This window comes from Cnephaeus nilssonii, assembly GCF_951640355.1.
Source record: "Cnephaeus nilssonii genome assembly, chromosome: 11".
In the NCBI taxonomy this organism is placed as follows: domain Eukaryota; kingdom Metazoa; phylum Chordata; class Mammalia; order Chiroptera; family Vespertilionidae; genus Cnephaeus; species Cnephaeus nilssonii.
The window spans coordinates 60,979,695-60,999,841 of record NC_137082.1 but is presented as its reverse complement, the minus strand read 5'-3'; the positions used below and the strand labels follow the sequence as shown (position 1 = coordinate 60,999,841).

Genomic DNA, 20,147 nt, shown 5'->3' with positions numbered 1-20,147 from the left:
ACTGGAAAGTGGGATAAAAAGGAAAAGGTCAAATACTGAAGAACAGGGTCAGGCACAGTTTTCACACAATGCAAAAGCTTTTAAAATAATGATTGTACAACTTTTAGAGAAAAGGAAACAGTAAAGATGAATTTGGTAGATACAATTTCAGTCCTCTACCCACATTCCTCCTTCCTGGCCAGGGGACACTAACAGGGACAGAAGGATATGAGAAAAGAGAGTGACATCAAGGTACAAGGGTGAGGAATTGTCCAGAGGACCCAGCTCTACTTAAGAAGATTCCTCCAGAATGTATTCCCCATTTGTTAACACATTATTGACTAATCTTGGATAGCACATTTGGCTATCTTCCATTTCCCCCAGAAATGGAGGATTATAAATGGCCATTTACTGCAGTTGTGATGATTAAAAGGGATAAAGGATTGAAAATTATAGAGTGACATGCAAATGGAACACATCACAATCATTATTACAGTGCAGAAGAGGTATAATAGAAGCTGGAGAGGTGATGTGCACAGAGGAAAAGTCAGTTTGCAGGAAATGGAAACCAAGGTGAATAGGAATAGAACACAGAGGGCTTAGAGCATGAAGCAGCCCAGTAGCAAACACCAATCTATAATAATAAAAAGCATAATATGCAAATGGACCAAGCGACTGAACAGTGGAATGACTATCCGGAGGACCTTCCGGACGACCTTCAGGACGAAGCCGGGACTGGGAGGGCCGAGGCAGCCGGGGCTGCGAAGTCCTACTCTTGCACGAATTTCGTGCATCAGGCCTCTAGTAAGTAAATAATTAGCCAAAAAGGAAAGGGGGGAAAGTCAGCACTACACAAAGTGAAGAAGGAGCAGCCTGCACATCAAGTTTGAAAGGAAGAGAAAGAATGAAATGAGAGAATTGCATGGGAGGGTAGATGACACCTAGAGCCTAAAGTGGGTAACACTCTGGTTAGAGGGGGGCAGGTCACTCATTCTGTCAGAATTACTGAGTCCATGGATCTACCCTTGAAACAATTTGCCATGCAAAATACATAGAGAAATTTGAGGATTATAAAACACACACATTATGATTATCCTGGAAAATGTCTACTTGAAATTCTTAAAGGTAAAAGATGTGTTATTAATGTTTTCTAAGTTTGGGCTTATTGCTGACTAAATTCACATTACAACAAGGCCTATAAACGTGTGTCTGCACGTGCGCACGTGCATGCCTGTGAGAGAGAGAGGGGCAGAGGGGAGGGGAAAGGAGGGGATAGACAATTTTTGGATTTTTCTCTATAGGAAAAGTAGGAAAAGGGTACTATTTGTACTTTAATATAATGCTCTTGAAGTAATTTGACAATCAGCTCTTCAAAACAAGATGGCTAAGCACAGGTAAATGGGGGAAAACAAATTCAAAACAAGGTCTGTGACAAACAATAATTAGCGTATCTAGAACTCTTAATATTCTGGCCACTTAGTGAGAAGGAAAGGAACCGGAAAACTCCCCACACCATCCATCTTCCATCAGGACCTGGCACTGATCCAGTTCTCTGGGCCCCTCCCCAGCGGGCAGGTCTTCTTCCCACTGGACTTCCAATGCATTGGTGAAATGAGTTACTGTACCTGCAACCAGAGCCTGTCCCCTGCCATGGTCCTGCCGATGGCACTGCACTGGAAAGTGGCAAACTGGCCGGCATTCACTTCCACATTCTGAATCCGCAGGAAGTGGGGGGTTCTGGCTACAGGAGAAAACAATGAAAGATATTTAAGGTGGGGATCTAGAATTAATACTGGTATGTGTATTTTTTAATCTGTCTGTAATTTAGGCCTTCCCATTGTTTACCCTTGAAGAAAACAATGCTTTTTCTTATCAGAACTATAAAGATTTCATTGTAATTGTAAAAGAGATCCTGGAAGGCTCTGTTAAAAAAATTAAAAAGCCAAATGTTTTGGGATAGAACCAAACAGAAAGAAGATATTTTATTGTTCCTGCTGTGCAAATTATCACAGCTCAGCAGTCTTCTTGTAATAACAGATCTGTATTAATAAAGCTTATACTGAAGCCTAATTGATGTTTTGAACAGAAACATATTAGATATTTCTACTAGCAACATGAAAAGAACAGTAAGAAGTTAAATGATGTTGTCAAGGAAACTTTTTAAGCCAAGTCAGAGCTGTGCATAATATATATTTTAATACAACTAATTGGTATGCAGTATTGCCTGTATAATATTTCCCTGTTACCAAAAATACTGTCCCTATAGACAGACTCTGAAATTATGCTAGGACGCCATAACATGGTAATTTTTGCTGATTCTTATTTCCAATTCAAGAGGAAAGAACAATTCCAAACGCTAAATGGCATTAAGTCTCATAACATACACTGTCCATAGGGGACAGCTGTTTTAAAAAAGGATAATTCTATTTGATCTGAGACGTACACACCAATTTCCACAGCACACTGAAAACATGTGTCAAAAAAAATGGAAGGATAGGTCAGGAATTATATTTTATGATAACTTTTACTTTTAGGAAAAATTTTCTTATCACAATGAGAGAGGGAAAGAGTAGCAATGGGTGGGGATGGGAGAGGTTAGGGAGTAGAAAAGGAAGAGAACAAGGACACTAGTATTTTCTGGGAAGTATGGATGAAGCTGGACAATAACTACAATGACTTTTTTGTGCCATGCCAGCTTTCCCTCATGGGCAACAAGTCTTTAGGTCATGTCTAGACACTTTTAAAGAATAGTCCCGGGCTACCGTGTACCCAAAGATGATGAACTAGCACTAATATTAGCCTGTGAAGAACATAATTAAGAATGGAAGTGGGTTACTATCCAAGAACAAAGAAAAAATGAATTTTAATATCAACAATACATAGGGAACCCCATTGCTAATTTGGAGACCACTAATAATTTAGACAATGTATCCTTGATGCCTAGCTTTCAAAATACCCCTAAGAACTTCAAAAAAAAAGTGGTATAACTATAGATCACTCTTTTTCATACTAATATATTAATTTAAATCCTCATGAACTATTTTTTCCAGCAAATTAATCAAATTAGATGTGGTCAAGAATAACATGATTCTATGGCTTTTATAGAACTCTCTGTAAAAAGTTCCAAAATAAAACTTCTTTCCTATTCTCTGTTACCCCAATACTGAAAGACCCATTGTTTTTAGAAAATAGGGGGAAAAAAGTAACCTCTTTTTATTTTTATTTATTTATTTTTTTAGCATTTCTGTGCCAGAAACTTTCCCATGGAATACTCACAAATATCCTATGAAGTAGGTATTTTTTTCCATTTTACTGATGGGGGTGGGAAAGTTGCGGGCACTTAGTAAGTGTCAGAACCAGAGTCCCAAAGCCCAGGCAGGGCCCACTGTGCCACACTGCCTCTGCCACCCTTGCCACCCTGGTCTGCCCTTCCCATGCTCTTCAGCCCCCTGGCAATGGCTCCTATTTGGCTGTTGGGATTTTAGGTTCTTTCAAGGCCCTTCACAAATGCTATTTCTTCCATGAAGCTTCCCATGGACTCTCCTGTCTTGTTGTGAGGCCTTTCCAATATCACATATCCTCTCTCCTCTATACAGTAGTTGCCCTTCATCCGTGGGACATATGTTCCTAGACCCCCAGAATCTGAATGGCTTCATTTATGTAGTCCTCCTACTAATAGGACTAATGTATTAAAAGCTGTCCAAGATATTTAAAATCAATTTAATTATTTTCCCTAAGAATTATGATTTAAATTATTTTTCTCTTTTAGAAAATAGTTTCCATAATAAACATTAAAAATAAAGTGCTTAATTTTTAAATCACATATAAAGTTATCTCCAAGAAGTAACTTTTACAATATGTATGCATTTCTGCACACTTAAATTGCTTAAGGGAAAGCATCCTGAACTTGTTAACCTGTTGAGAAGACACACAGCACGTTGACCTAAAGTTGGGGCCTCTTGAGGGAGGCTGGAAATTGAAACTTTGATTCATCTAGACTCAGAGTGAATTCAGAAATGTTCACACAGATTATGTATTTGCACTAGGTGAGGAGGTAGATGAAAAGCCAAATCCTGGGAAAAGCTGAAAATAGGGAGGGCCTGGGGGGAGGGGTTAAGGTAAAAAAAATTCCTAAATTCCTATTGGAATCACAAAAGGAGAGCTTCCAGCCCCTGGCAGGCTCCTCTCATGCGGACATGTTATGGGTGGCTGTGTTATTCAGGGCTGCTCTGACAGATCCTTTGGGAATATCTGGCTTTGCACAGAACCATCAGAGCAACCCTTTGCCATTAAAGAAACTTTACATCCTCTAAATTGGTCTACTGGTATCTTACTTTTTTGTGGCAACCATTTACTTTTTTTTTTAAATTTAACAAGATATTCAGTATTTCCCCTTTAAAATATTCATTTAAAACTATTTAAAAATCTGCCTACTATCCATCAATGATTCCCACTCAGAGGCAATGTCACCCCCAGGACGATGTCTGGAGACATTTTTGGTTGTCACAATAAGGGTGAGGAAGGTAGGCGTACCACTGGTATCTAGTGGACAGAGGCCAGGGATAGTGTTGAACATCCTACAATGCACAACACAGCGCCCACGGAGAATAATTACCAGGCTCAAAATATCAATTGTGTCAAGGTTGAGAAATTCTGACATACATTATACGGACATAGAAAACTTTACTGTTGAACATTTGAGTTTCTTATACATAATGCCAAGATAAAAGTTTTCATAATTAGATTGTCATGTAGACTTTTTTGTTTTTTCCTTCGGATAAAATTTTAGAAATCAAATTACTAATACAAAAAGTATGCATTTTTAAAAGACTTTTGACACAAATTGCCAAACTGCTTTCCTTAAAGCATGTAACAGTTGTATTTCTATGAGCAGGGTATATGAAAGGGCTCTCTTCAATACCTGCTCAAAAATACTAAGGATCAATTTCTGTAACTTTTTTGATAAGCAAATTAAATATATGTACTCTTCTCTATCAGCTAAGCAAATAATAATAAATAATTTGAATACCAGGATGGTCACTGGTTCTGCCCTCAATCTGTTCATGCACAGGAAGTGTGCCCTGGAGAGACTGCTTTGTAAGGGTCCCGTTTCTAACCATGGCGGCCTACACCACAAGAGAAAGACACAGCCAAACTCACTTACCAACACAACCTCCTAATGCTTACTGTCTGCAGGGAGTTGTCAGTTAGGATGTAATTTGCATTTTTAATTTGGAGGCCAAAGATATGATTGTGTTATACTCTTTCTTTGTTCACCCCATTCTTAATAAAGATATGTCACACAAAATGAAAGTTATCACATTTCCTTTAAAAATTGTTTTGTTTTTTTTCACCAATATGGCTTTCTCAGAGAGTGCCAGTGCATATTCCTTGCACAGTGAGGTTCAGGGTCTGAGGAATTTATTTCTTTGTTCAAATTGTATTTTTGGGAGGGCCTTTCTCTGAAAACAAATAGACTGTTTTGGTTTGGAAAAAACAAGGCTGCTTGGTTGAGAAGAGATTGCCAGGAAAAATAATAATTTGATGTATAATAAATGAACAAACATATTAAGCGTGAACACTTATATAATCAAATTATCCCTTTCAAATGAAAGAGGATTTCTGATCTGTATAGAAGCTAGTAACTCATGTGCCGGGATGAATAAGACAAAGGGACTGTGGGATTCTATTTCCCAGGTCAGTTTCCTTCAAGAACATGAAAATCAGAATTTCTACTAATGGCATTTGTAAGTTTTTTCAATAAACATTAAAGACCTATATAATCTTTCCAAAGTTTTAGGATGCCTGGATCCTCCCTGTCTAGTGCAGTATATCCTACAACTGTTTTCAGACTGGTAATTTTTAAAATTTGGATTTTAGCACTTGTGTATTCAAGCATCAATACTTCATCCCCTTACTACCTCTGAATAGAAGCAAAAGTTCCTAAACTGATGCCTTAGTGGATTTTTTTTTTTATTTGTGAAATAGGGATTTAGAAAAAGTAACTATATCAGAGAGTTGGGATAAAGATTGAACAAGATGATATAGGGAAGGCATACAATATGCCTGGTACTTAGCCTAAAAAACATTCATTACTATTTGAAAGAATTGATTTATCACTGGATGCTGGAAAAGATCCCAAGGAAAAGAGTTCTACAGCCAGAAAAGTTTTGATCCCATGCTGAGCTGTATGCTCTGAACCTTGCCAAACTACCTTAATTGTAACACCAGGTAGAGCACCGTTAGAGTAGAAAATTTCAATATCTCAGTATTCAAAAAGACAAATTCTCTCTCTCCAGATTTATAGGCCCATTTGTCTCCTGGATACCCTTTCAAAATGCTATGCCAGCTTTCTTCTAAAATCTGCAGGAGTTCTAAAAACGATCATCCATGAATTTCAAACAGTTTTTTAGTACACCTCTCCTACTTTCTCATCTCTGCCATATTCTGTTGCTTGTCGCTAAGAAAACAATTTTTCAAAGAATAGATGTTTGGGGGTATTAATTTATCTCAAATGAGCCTTTCATTACCAAAGTCAGGAATTATCATTGACCAAGATGCAATTTTTTTATAAATGTTTCATATTATTGATTTTTCAAAGACTGTATCAAAATACTAACAAAATCAGAGAACAGTAATTTGTGAGATCAAAGTGCAAACTGAAATGGGACAAAAGAGGACTGTGCGCTAACCCCTTTCATTTTCATTTACATTCTGATGTAATGGTATAGGTTGAAATGAACTAGAGGCATGCCCAACAACCAAAATAAACAGCCAATGTTTCTCTCTATTTGTCTAGCATATTATCACAAGCAAGAAAAACAACTTCTACCAAAAGAACAGCCTGGTACTGCCTACTCTAAAACTGAAAAATAATATATTTTACAAACTTTAAAATTTTTTTTAAATGGACACTGATAAATTATCCCACTTAAAAACTCAATCCGTTGAGTTACTTAGGGTTACAATCTGCAGCTAACTCATTCTAGAGGACCTGTCAAGATGTAGTGTATAATAATAACAACAATAATAATAATTAATAATAATAAACAGCTAACATTTATTGAGCTCTTAGAATGTACTAAACACTGCTCTAAGTTCTTCATTATACATTAATTCATATAATGTGTACATTTACCCTGTGGGGAAAGCCTTATTGTTATTACTCCATTATATGAATAAGGTTATGGAACTAAAGAAGTCAAGTAACTCTTGTGATAGAAGAAGCTTTGCTCTTAACATGTTTCAGGACAAATATTTATTTTTTCCTTGAAAGTTAAAATGGATCTTAATGGAATAATTTGTCAAGTGGAAAAATAGGTTCAACATTCTTATCATAGAAAAATAAGTTAGCCACTATATACAGGTATGTTTTATAAGTCACCTGTATCCTAAAAAAGAATGATAGTCCTTTGAAAAAAAAATTCAAGTTAAGTACCTACATGTTAAAAATGAAATGTCATTTCTGAGTCCTATGCATCTCTCAACCAAAGCATCTGGATCTATCTTTATTCAACAGAACGTAATTCATAAAACAATTCTAATTTTTATTTTTTACTGTTCGTCTTATTTTAATCACACTGTTTAATGTCTTCAAAACAAACACTAAATTTGGAAATAGGTAAGCAATGTTTGGGTACACAAATGCTAGGAGCCCTGCACACGAATTCGTGCATGAGTAGCTTGCTGCCTCTTGCCTCAGCTGGCTGCCCGGCCCACTGCCGCTCATAGCTCTCTGCCACAAATAGCTCGCTGCCCCGCCCTCCTGTAGCTCTCCACCCGCTGTCCCGTCCTCCTGCTGTTGGTCGTTACGCATCATGGCGTAACCACCATTTGCATATTACCTCTTTATTATATAGGATATCAATGAGTAAAAATTTTTATTTTTGAACCGTATTTTGAACTCAGCATTTATTAAATATGTAAATAAACTAATGACTTATTTTATATTGCAAAATAGTCTTACAGAATAGTCTTGCATTTTGTACTCACTTTATATAATGTATGGTACACAAAGGATTTTTTCAATCTTTTTTATTATATTATTATGTTTTTTTTAAAGTTTATTAAATTTATTGGGGTGATATCCTCTCTAATAAAATGGTAATATGCAAATTATCCATCACTCCGCTACATAAACCACACCCATCAGCCAAGCCACACCCACCAGCCAATCAGGGTGAGTATGCAAATTAACCCCATCTAAGATGGCTACAGCCACAGAGAGCAAGGTTTCCCAGGTAACAGAGCAAGCCAAGCTTTCCATAGCCGTTGCAGGCCTAAGCCTCCACTCAAGCTACAAAGTTTCAATTATAGAAGGTAAACAAATTCAAACAAATGGCGGCAGAATGGAGCTTGAGAGAGCAGGCCAGGGTTGCCGGCGGCAACAGGGGAAGCAAAGCTTTCTGCACACCCTGGCCGGGCTCACCCGCTTAAGGCTACAAAGTTTCAATTGTAGAAGGTGAATTAACTGCCACAGAAATGGCTGCTGCCCCGGAGGGAGCAGCAGGCTTGGCTCCACTCCAGGCTACAAAGTTTCAATTGTAGAAGGAAAATAAATTCCAGATACCAGGGCCTCCGCTTGGGTCACCAGGGGGCGTGGCCGGCCTGCAAACCACCACAGGCCCCTCGCTCAGGCCGCCCCACACCCCAAGGGAACCCCACCCTGATCTGGGACACCCTTCAGGGCAAACCAGCTGGCCCTCACCCGTGCATCAGGCCTCTATCCTATTTAATAAAAGAGTAATATACAGATTGATCATCACTGCGACACACAATATAGCTGCCCCCATGTGGTCAAAGATCCTGCCCCCATGTGGACACAAGATGGTCACCACAAGATGGCCAGCAGGAGAGGGCAGTTGGGAGGCACCCAGTCTGCAAGGGAGGGCAGTTGTGAGGGACCAGGCCTGCAAGGGAGAGCAGTTGGAGGTGATCAACCCTGCAGGAGAGGGCAGTTAGGGGTGACCAGGCTGGCAGAGGAGGGAAGTTGGGGGCAAACAGGCTGGCAGGGGAGCAGTTAAGCATCAACCAGGCTGGCATGGGAGTGGTTAGGGGGTGATCAGGTTGGCAGGCAGAAGCGGTTAGGGGCAATCAGGAAGGCAGGCAGGCAAGCAGTTGGGAGCCAGCAGTCCTGGTGGGATCGGGCCTAAACGGGCAGTCGGACATCCCTCCTGGAGTCCCAGATTGGAGAGGGTACAGGCTGGGCTGAGGGCCAACCCCCTGCCGTGCGCAAATTTCGTGCACCGGGCTTCTAGTTGGTTAATAAAATTATATAGGTTTCAGGTGTACAATTCTGCAATACATCTTTTAGAATTATTAAACCAAATTCAAAATATATTTCTAGTGGGCATCCCAAATACAAAAATTATCTATGTTCCTTAGAAGTGGTCTTAAGCCAGAGAGCTGCCGTCTGCACAGCCATTTCTACATTTCCCAGCCAATCCTGCATCTGACTGTCACTACATTAAAATCAATAGTATACTGTATACAAGCAACTGTATACTTATAACAGAATAGCTACTTTTTAAAAAATGTTATAATATTTTCTCATAAACCTATGTGAATCCAAACAGGAACCTTTAGAGTGAATTCAATAAAGTTCAGTAGTTTTGCATCTTTTGAGAAACATAGTTTTGGATATGAAATAAGGAGAATTATTTATAAATCTTGATAGGAAATCCCTTAAAATATTACCTGTAAAGATTTTCATTTAATGACTAAACTTTTGCCTTCTTTTAAATATTTATTTGCATGTTTTCCCCATAAACTTAGAGGTTTGGAAAAAATTACATCAAAACAACTTAAAGCTTACAGTTCAAAATGCTATTGTACCATAGCTCACCTTGTTTTCAATGTGTCTCCTAACAGCAGTCTGCAAAGCCAATTAGGTATTAGCACCAGCATTCTCCAAAGGAGAGACCATAAACACCTTTATCTGACCATAGGTAGCTGGGCTTGGAAGGAATGAATAAAACTGCAGGAGACACATTTCAGGAAGGCTCTGATAGAAGGAAAAGTATTAAGTCTTCTTATATGACTGAAGGCAGAGACTCAAACCCTGTGGAATGAGAGGGGCTGTTTTGTTGGTCAGCGGCCAGATACACTAGTAGAAGGAACCTAGGATACAATACAATAAAGACCTGTGCAAACTTGGCCTTGGCCACTGCATCTGCGCCCAGGGCAGCAATAAAATCTGCCCTGTGGCAAGATTTGCTCTGAGAAACAGGAAGCACTCAGCACACAGTAGGCATTCAGTATTACTGCCTCTGATTTTTACTTCCTGGTCAGAGGTGACTCAGAGGCTGCAACATCTATGCACATTAGAACAGTCCATGTGTGTTCTCCAAGCCCGAGGCTATTACTCCAAGGATTTGGCCAAGTTCCAACTCAGGTAATTATGAGCAACTCAATTGGCCCTGTTGTTTCAATTAGGTACAGCATTGTTCGTTTTTCTACCGTTTCAGGAAAAAGAGGAAAGAAATTCTTCTTACACTCACTGGTTTCGCTGACAGAAGAAAAGGCAAATGCAATGTGCTACAAGAGTAATGTCTGCCTTAGTAATGAACAAGATGATTGCTATGCTTGAACTTCAGCGCTGTAACCAGATAAAGATCTCAGAGAGAGCAAGACCCCTCTGGATGGACCGGAATGATTCTGTCATGATGTCCATATCACGTGACAACCACACAGGGCTTCTCTGTAACTAGTACAGGGAGTGAGCTCATGATCTATTCAATCCATGCAATAAAGCAGTGTTTATATTTCTAATACCATTGTAGATATAACCTTTCTTTTGTGAATTTGGGTAGGACCATCAGCAGAGTTCCAGGAATGTATGAATAGCCAATTTCTCTTTAATGCCGGGGACCATAAGAATAAAGCAGGCTTCCATCCCTCAGCTGGCCAAAGATTTAAAGTCTGACAATATCAATTTGGGGCAAGGATATTAGGAAAATAAAACTTCCATGCATTGCTAGTGGGAATATAAACTGGTTCAGGCACTTTTCATAGCAATTTGACAGCATGTAGTAAAAACTAAAACTGTTTCTACCCTACATCCCAGCAATTCTGCTTCCAAGAATATACCCTGCTCTCTCACAGGGCACCCAGAGACACACACATGGATGTTCACTGCAGCAATATTTGTCATGGAGAAAAACTGGGGGAAAACTAAATGTTGGTAGAAGAATAAAAAAATAAAATATTCACATGATAGAATATCATAGATTGACCTAAAAATGTAATGTCAAGGAAGGTGGGGAGTAAGGAGGAGGGATAATACAGACTAATTTGTGCAGTTGGATACCATTCATTAGAATTTAAATAGGCAAACAGTACTTCCTTACTTTTTATGAATACATCATGATTATGAGAAACACAGCCTGCACACATGCATGCACACACATGCACACACACAGACATTTGCAGCTTTCTAGTTACCCAGCTCTCAAATCTCTTTCCTGGGACTGAGAAATGCCCCCTGTATGTTTCCTGGTAAAAGCTGAGGCCTGGATCCCCTGATAGAAGCTGTAGAAGCCACAGCTTCCTTTTCTAGGTCACCCTATGGTCGCGGGAGAATGAGAACATGATTTAGCTGGTCCACCGTGACAAACACACTCTGGGTTTTGTGCCGAAGGCTGAGGGTGCAAAGGCACCGAGGCAGGGATGAATGTTCAGGCATGTGGCAAAGGTCGCCCTCCAAAAGTCAGGGGGCAGAGGAGAGGGCTGCAGCCCCCCTGTCTTCATGGACTTAGCAGTCACAGTGGTTGTGCCTGCAGAGCCTCCCTTCCTTTCCTGCCCATTATGTTAGCCTATATCCGGGGTCGGCAAACTGCGGCTGGCGAGCCCCTTGAGTGTGGCTCTTCCACAAAATACCACGGCCTGTGCGAGTCTATTTTGAAGAAGTGGCATTAGAAGAAGTTTAAGTTTAAAAAAATGGGCTCTCAAAAGAAATTTCAATCGTTGTACTGTTGATATTTGGCTCTGTTGACTAATGAGTGTGCCGACCACTGGCCTATATCACCCATGTTCCCAGTGATTCTGCTTGCCACCCAGTTCCCTTTCAATACAAAGCTTTTCTGCTAAAATCAGCTGCATCTGTTTCAGCTGCTTGCGGACTAGAAGCCTTCCAGATGGAGAGGGCCAGCAGCAAGCTCACTACTGGGGGCCCCTGGGGAGGTGAGGGAGAAACAGGACAGGCAACCTGCAATATTTTATTGATTAAGGACAGGGTTCAGGTGCCTACATGACAATCAAGAGTTGTTCGTTCATATTGGGTGATAAAAACAAAAGTGTGTTATTTTCATTGGACTTTTTAAAAGAACTAATTTATAAAAGATGAAGGAGAGGCCATTTCTAGGGCCCACAGGTGGTTTAGGTAGATTTCTTATATTCACCAGATCCCAGGGCCTGTTTGGGGTTATATTGTTTGGAATTATGCCAAAAACATACTAGATTTAGGAACAAAATGCACAGATTCTCAATGTTTAACTTGTAGTACTCTTCAAAATTGAAATCCAAACATCATTTGTGAGCATACCGACATCCCTGATTTTCATTTGAAAGACACTCAGATACATTCGATGACATTATACACGGAATACATGTTTTGGACTTCTGGGCTGGCAAAGCAGCAGCTAGAGACTTGTCAGGGAAGTCCCTCAGCAGGACTACTGCTCCCCAGGTTTCAGTGCCTTCTCTTAATCTGTAATGTAAACATCGCCCTAACAATGTACCCGGATGTTTAAAAGTTGAGACAACTTACTACATGGATGTCCTAACACCTTCACTTCATCAATAGCGAGGTAGCCTTGATGTCCAGAAGTTATTACTTCAAAAATCACCTGGAAATTAAGAAAAAAAATTACATTATTCACTCAATTTGTCAGACTTTTACCAAATGTCTCCTATAAAGAGGTAGGTAGTTTCACTCTCATTCATTCATTCATTCATTCATTCATGTTTCTGACAAACATTAATGGAGTACCTAACATCTTCAGCCAATGTTCCAGGTTCTAAGATTAGAAAAATAAATAAGACTCACACCCAGTTTTCAGGGAGGTTAATGGGACTGGGCAGTCAGACAGCACCCTACCTCAAGAACTCACCTGGTAAGGAAGGAATGCCTTGTTAAGAGCCAGTATGTGGAAGACAAAGGCTTCAAGACCCTACAGGAGGCAAGGTTAGGATTCACACTGCTTTAAGATACCATACTTTCTGGTTAACTCCTTCAAGTGGGCTCTATGACCAGACTGAACCATGTGGGGCCCTAGGTTTTAAACAAGTAAAAATTTAAAGCTACCATAAGTGCTACGAAAGAAAAGTACAGATACCAGAAGAGCCTCTCATGAGGAGGTGGTGTTTGAGCTGACAGCTCAATGTGAATGAGCTCACAGTGTGAACAGGGTCAGGCTCCTCCCAGGGCATGTGCAAAACCTGAGGCCAATGTGGCCATGGCCACGCAGAGGAGAACTGGGACCTACAGCCTTAAGGATCTGCTGTGACCAGATTACAGAGGCTCTGCTCACAGGGAAGAGCGTGCACAAAAGACACCATATTAAGAACACAGAGAGAAGTCTGTGCTGCTGAAATTCAGATGGCGGAGGAGAATGTATAAAGGTCGCCACAGTGGTGAAATCCAGTGGGCATTAGCCACTGCCTGATCGTGGGAGAAGCAGGCAAGAGAAGAAGGGCAACATGTTCTGAGCATCTCAGAATGGATGGCATTTTTTTACATGGTGGAGCCACTTCAGAGAAATAGAGGCTAAACAAGAAAAAATGACCAGTAAGAAGGTTATCAAATATCTCACCACAATTGTCTAAAATGTCTATTGTCAGGCTATTATTAAAAACATCCATATGACATTGTTTTAACCTCCATTTACACATGGCAGGAATCTGTATCACTGGGAATGCCATGGGACCTGACCAGGGATCAAACCCGTGACCTTCCAGTGCACAGACGACCCTCCAACAAACTGCACTACCAGTCGGGGCTGAAGATGATGTCTTAAAACACTTCTTGGAGAAATGACATTTTTCACTTATATAAAACCTGCACACAGATGTTTACAGAAGTTTTATTCATATCAGCCCCAAACTGGAAACAGCCAAGATGTCATTCAAATGATAAATGATTAAACAGACTGGTATATCCATAGATGGATTACTACTCAGCAATAAAAGGAACTAATTATTGATATATCCAATAACTTGGATGAATCTCTAGAGAATTATGCTGAGTGAAAAAGACAATCACAAAAGATCACAAAGTATATAATCCCATTTATGTAACATTGTGTAATGTCTAAATTTTAGAAACAAAGGACAGATTAGTGATTGCCAGGGTTAAGAATGGAGAAGGCACAGGAGGGAGATGGGTATGGTTACAAAGAACAAAATGGACAATCTTCATGATGTTAGAACTGTTAAGATCTTCATTAGGGTGGTGGATATACAAATCTATTCAGTAATAAAATTGTATATTGTTTATAGCAGCATGATTCACAATAGATAAAACATGGGAACAATCAAAGTGTCCACTGAAGAATGAATGGATAAGCAAAATATGGTGCATACTTACAATGGAATATTAGTCTTAAAAAGGAAGGAAATTCTGATATGCTACAACATGGCTAAACTTTGAGGACATTATGCTAAATGAAATAAGTCACAGAAGAGAAATTACTATATGATCCCATGTAAATGAGACACCTAGAGTAGTCCAATACATAGAGACGAAAAGTAGAATGGTGGTTGCCAGGAACTAAGGGGAAGGGGAAATAGGAAGTTATTGTTTTATGTGGTTAAGAGTTTCAGTCTTAAAAACTGAAAAGCATTTTGGAAATGGATGGTGGTGAAGGTTGCACAACATTATGTATGCATGTATTTAATACAACTTAAAATTATTAAGATGATAAAATTTACATTATTTGTATTTTACCACTTGAAAACAATTGTATAGAACTAAATATATACATACATACGCATGCATAAGTAAGGGTAAAATGAGAAACTTGAAAAAGCTCTGTAGATTTTAACAATGTCAATATTCTGGTTGTGTTAATATACACTTTAAGTTAGTAAAATGTTACCATCAGAGGAAACAGGGTAAAGTGTACACAGGAACCTGCATTGCATTATTTCTTACTATTGCATCTGACTCCACAATTAACTCAATAAAAATTAAATTAAAAATATATAGATAAGTTACCATTTACACAATATGTTACATACACTGGGCAAATATCACACCATTATTTTATGTATTGGTTCATCAAAAATCCTTCAAGGAATAAATATATCAAGAATGTGTCATGAGTGTATTGTAGATATAACTTTAAAACTCAATCTTTCTGATTTCAAATATCAAGATGGTTTCGCTGGTACACATTGCCTGAACAAACTCTTCAATCCCAGCACTGTTTGTTTGTGCAACAGATACAAAAATGGAGAAAGCAATCAGCAAAGCCTCAAATGGAAAAGCTCAGGTGGCCTCCTAGATAAGAAGTCATCCCAGATACACCTGCTAGACTAGGTGACACTGCCACAGTGCCACCACACTGAAATACAAACCACACGGGGAAGAGAAGAGGCCCATTGGTCGAACAGAAATGAAATAAAACTTTGTCCTGTTCATAAATTTATTTATTTTTTCACTGACAATATGTAGGAAGAAAGAGATGCAGGGATATTCCTGCAAATTAATCTCTCTACTTTTAGTCTATAAGAAGACAATTGCGGGGACACCTAGTTGATGAACATTGAAAGCAAGTAGAGGAAAAAGACTTCCCAAGGCCCTCAAGACAGAGCCCCTTGGAAACAGTCGTATCCTACCTAGCCGGGGACAGCAACGGTGGGCAGGGCAGGGACCAGCTAGCTGTTCTGGTCAGAATGGCCACTTCACTGACTGATGTCCATGACCATGACCTGAGAATAGCATCGCTCTGGTCATGAAATGGTATTTTGAAAGTTGAACCCAAAGACCTTTATCCATTATTCCTTCCTCTCATCTGTCTTCCCTTCATTCTTCCCTCCCTCCCTCTCATTCATTCACTACCCCAAGTGTCATCTCCATTCCAGGCACTCAGATAAGCACTTAGAATATAAAGAGAACAAATGAAAACCCCTTTCCTTATCAAAATTCTCCTTATAGAAAATTATATTTTTACTTTATTAACTACAAGGGCTGAAGTTTGTCATAAAAGCAGAATAATTTTTATAGTGTCCATATAAAACATGATCATGTGGATTAATTTTTGAAGTTGACATGTGTGCATATAATGCACAATATTTTATTTAAATCAGAATGGGGCCATGACCTTACCAAAGAAAGAAAGGAAGAAATTACAGACCTAGAAAAGACACTTTAAAACCTCTGAATCTGTTTTTCATCCGCTACTAAAAGCTCAAAGATTAAGTCTTATTATCCAAATATTTACAGAATATTTAACATGCTCTAGGGCAGTGGTCGGCAAACTCATTAGTCAACAGAGCCAAATATCAACAGTACAATGATTGAAATTTCTTTTGAGAGCCAAATTTTTTAAACTTAAACTTCTTCTAAGGCCACTTCTTCAAAATAGACTCGCCCAGGACGTGGTATTTTGTGGAAGAGCCACACTCAAGGGGCCAAAGAGCTGCATGTGGCTCGCGAGCCGCAGTTTGCCGACCACGGCTCTAGGGGATCCATAAAAATGAAATAATTTTATGCAATTTAAGCTTTAGTTGGTGAAAAAAGAATGAAAGAACAGAAGACAACAATAGCCAAATGACAGATGGGAACAATAAGGAGCTCCCATTGCTGTGACCTCTCTCCACCACAGGACTGCATCCTCCTTACCATACCAACCGGGAAGTCTATGATACAGCCAACAGGAACTTCATCCCAATTTCCCAGCCTGTCAGTATAAACTCACAGATGCCGCAGCAAGGCCTTACTAAGTGTCCCTACTAGACTAGAAAGAGAGACTTTGCTACAAGCTCTCCAGCTTTCCCAGCAAGATGACTCCCAATGAGGCCTCCTTGAACGAATTAAACACATGCTTATTCCTGAAACTGTTTCTGCTCCCCTTAGTCCTCCAACTGAAACACCAAGATGCAAAGAAAGATAGCTTCTTATTATTAATACACCAAGAGAATAATGGACTGCCCTTTTAGTTCATTAAAAACTTTGTAAATTTCTGGAACTTGACAGTTTCGAGCACTAACTTTCAGCTAATTGTAGTGACAAAAATAGGAAAACAATCTTTACAGACATGTTTATGTGTGTGTGTCTACACATATAAACATGGATATATACTTATATGTAATATGTAAAATGAAATTTTATATGATACATTTATGTGTTTTACATAAGAAGGTTATAAATTTGAAGCAATGGTCAATGTTTCTTTCAAAGCAAAATTTTCAAACCACCACTTCCCAGCACTTTCCTCATAATTTCAATTAAGGACTTATTAGTACAAGTTTTATTAGCTGTTTCATCAAGTTTATAATTTAGTATATAAATGTTTCAACACAGCCCTGGTTGGCGTGGCTCAATTGGTTGGGCATCATCCCTGCACCTAAAGGTTGCTGGTTCAATTCCTGGTCAGGGCACATGTCCAGGTTGTACCCTCAATCCCCAGTAGGGGGCATGGAGGAGGCAGCTAATCCCTGTTTAGTTCTCAAGTTGATGTTTCTCTCCCTCTCCCTTCCTCTCTCTCTCTCTCTAAAAAAAAAAAAAAAAAAAAAAAGTAAATAAAAAATTCAATTAAAAAAATCTTTAAAAAAAAACATAAATGTTTCAATACATACCACAGAAAATTAAGTATCATTTGTACTGAAAAGGTTGCTTTAAAACAACTATGAGTAAATGAAGAGATCTGAATTTAGGTGCTGTAGAACACTCTTGAATTGACTTCTAACTTGATTTTAACACCTGGCCCTTAGAAGATTAACTCTGTAGTTCCTAATGAAGAAGAGGGTGAAAATGCAGCTCAAAAGATGAGGCCCATCGGAAATACGTTTCCCAACAACAGATTTTAGCATCTTATATATAGGTTTTATTGTCACAAACTCTTGTTATATGGCAAGTTTTCCATTTTGTACTTTTTTCTAGCCAGTGCACTTACCAAGAAAGCTTCAAAAGCAAAAATATTTTTGTCTTTTGTCAATAAGAGCCTACTCATTGAAAGTGCAGGTATTGCCCTAGTGAAGTATAACAAGTATATACAGAACCCAGTGGGAGTCCCTGGAATGTCTGAAAATGCCAGCATCTAGGGCCAAAATGATTGAGGTCAGAGGAAACAATAACACTAGAACACTGACAGCGCCACTGGAAAATAAAAAAGAAAGGTTTAACAAATTGATTTGGGATGTGGCCGTGCTTATCAAACAGAACAGAATACACTAAAAATCTGTTTTAGAAGTGAGGCTTGGTCTCCTTAGGTTGCCACACAAAGTATTTTCTTTAAAAAAAAATTCAATTCAAAAAATATTTATATATTTTACAGATCCATGTCCCAAATATCTTTTGTATATATTATCTCATTTTCCATAGTTAACCATGTGAGGTAGGCAATATTAACTGCCTTTTAGGGATGAGTAGGCTGATTTAGAAAGGTTAAGTAATTTTTCTGAGGTCACACAATTAGCACATTGCAGAGTCAGGATATAATTCTAGGTCTATTTTACTTCCAACTCTGGACTCGTTTTGTTACCAAAGTGCCTGAACCAGTAGGTATAAGAGGGTCTATATATGTAGAATACGTATGAACATACATACACACACACACACATATGTGTGTGTGTGTGTGTGTGTGTGTGTGTATATATATATATATATATATATATATATATATATATATATATATATAAAATAAAAGTGTAATATGCAAATCGACCAACAGAGGAACGACTGGTGGGCAGAGGTGGGGCTGGTGAACAGGCAACACCAGGCCAGCCAAGACACGTGCCAGCAGCAGAGGGAGGGGACGGCAATGGGTGGGCAGTGGTGACCAGCGTCAGGAGGGGCAATAGGGAGGGCGGGGCTGGCCGCTCACTGGCCAGCGCTGGCCCCTGATTGGCCCACCCCATCACCTTCTGCAGAGGGAGGCCACTGGCAGGGCAATGGGGGGGGTGGGGCCGGCTGCTCACTGCCAGCGCAGTCACCTGATCACCAGCTGGTTGCCTCTCACAGAAGGAGGCCAGGTTGCTGCTTAGGCCCACTCCCTATCTAAGCCATCAGTCGGACATCCCCTGAGGGCCCCCAGACTGTGAAAGGGCACAGGACAGGCTGAGGGACACCACCCCCCGGCCCCGCGTGTACAAATTTTCGTGCACCAGGACTCTAGTGGGTGCGTGGGTGTATGTGTGTGTGTGTGTATGTGTGCATATATATATATATTGCAAAACTATGTATACACACAAGTATATTCATTCTTTAATGCATAATTTTTTACTTCCAGATTTTAGTAAGAAATGCAATCATCTACTCGACCTAGAAATATAGATGCAAGGAACATAGTTTTAACAACATACATATTAAGACAAGGGTCATCAAACTGCAGCCAACTACAGATTTGGCCCCAACTTCTGTTTTTGTATTGCCCACAAACTAAAGATGGCTTTTATCGTTTTCAATTGGTGAAAGAGTATTAAAAAAGAATAGTACTTTCTGTCATATGAGAATTTTATGAAATTCAAATTTCAATGCTTATAAATAAGATTTTATTGGAACACAGCCATGCTCATTCATTTCTGTGTTGTCTAGGATGAATCTCACACAACAGCAGAGTTGAGTAGTTGCCACAGAGACCATCTGGCCCACAAAGACTGAAATATTTACTACCCAGCCTCCTGCTTTAAGAGAAAACATTCCTGCTTGGCTCACCAACAAAGTGCCATTACTCTGGATAACAAGAAAGTGCTTATCAAGGGCAATAGTTTGTCACAACCAAACTATTGCACTTCCTGTGGGAACCTGTGTTCCAGCAATGGCAGGGAGAAAAAACCCTGCTTGCCTGACTTGTTTCAACTGTATTACACGGGTGGGGTTTTAAATGCCCACTTAAGTATGTAGTGGCATTATCAATTTTTAAAAAAAGCATAATTGCAATATACCAAAATAAAACCATAGACACAAATTATTTTATAAACCTCAAAACACTGTATAAAATACATTT

The 20,147-nt window shown here is 39.3% G+C and overlaps 1 protein-coding gene across 2 annotated transcripts in view; it reads right to left on the bottom strand.

Annotated features, from left to right (window-relative positions):
• PTPRM (protein tyrosine phosphatase receptor type M) overlaps positions 1-20,147 on the bottom strand; it is a 642,938-nt gene that overhangs the window by 360,738 nt on the left and 262,053 nt on the right. For both annotated transcript variants that reach the window (XM_079785235.1, XM_079785234.1), the window contains exons 4-5: positions 12,746-12,824; positions 1,605-1,720 (exon numbers count right to left, since the gene is read on the bottom strand). In XM_079785235.1, the coding sequence (XP_079641361.1) occupies positions 1,605-1,720; positions 12,746-12,824 (195 nt within the window). The remainder of the gene's footprint in view (positions 1-1,604; positions 1,721-12,745; positions 12,825-20,147) is intronic.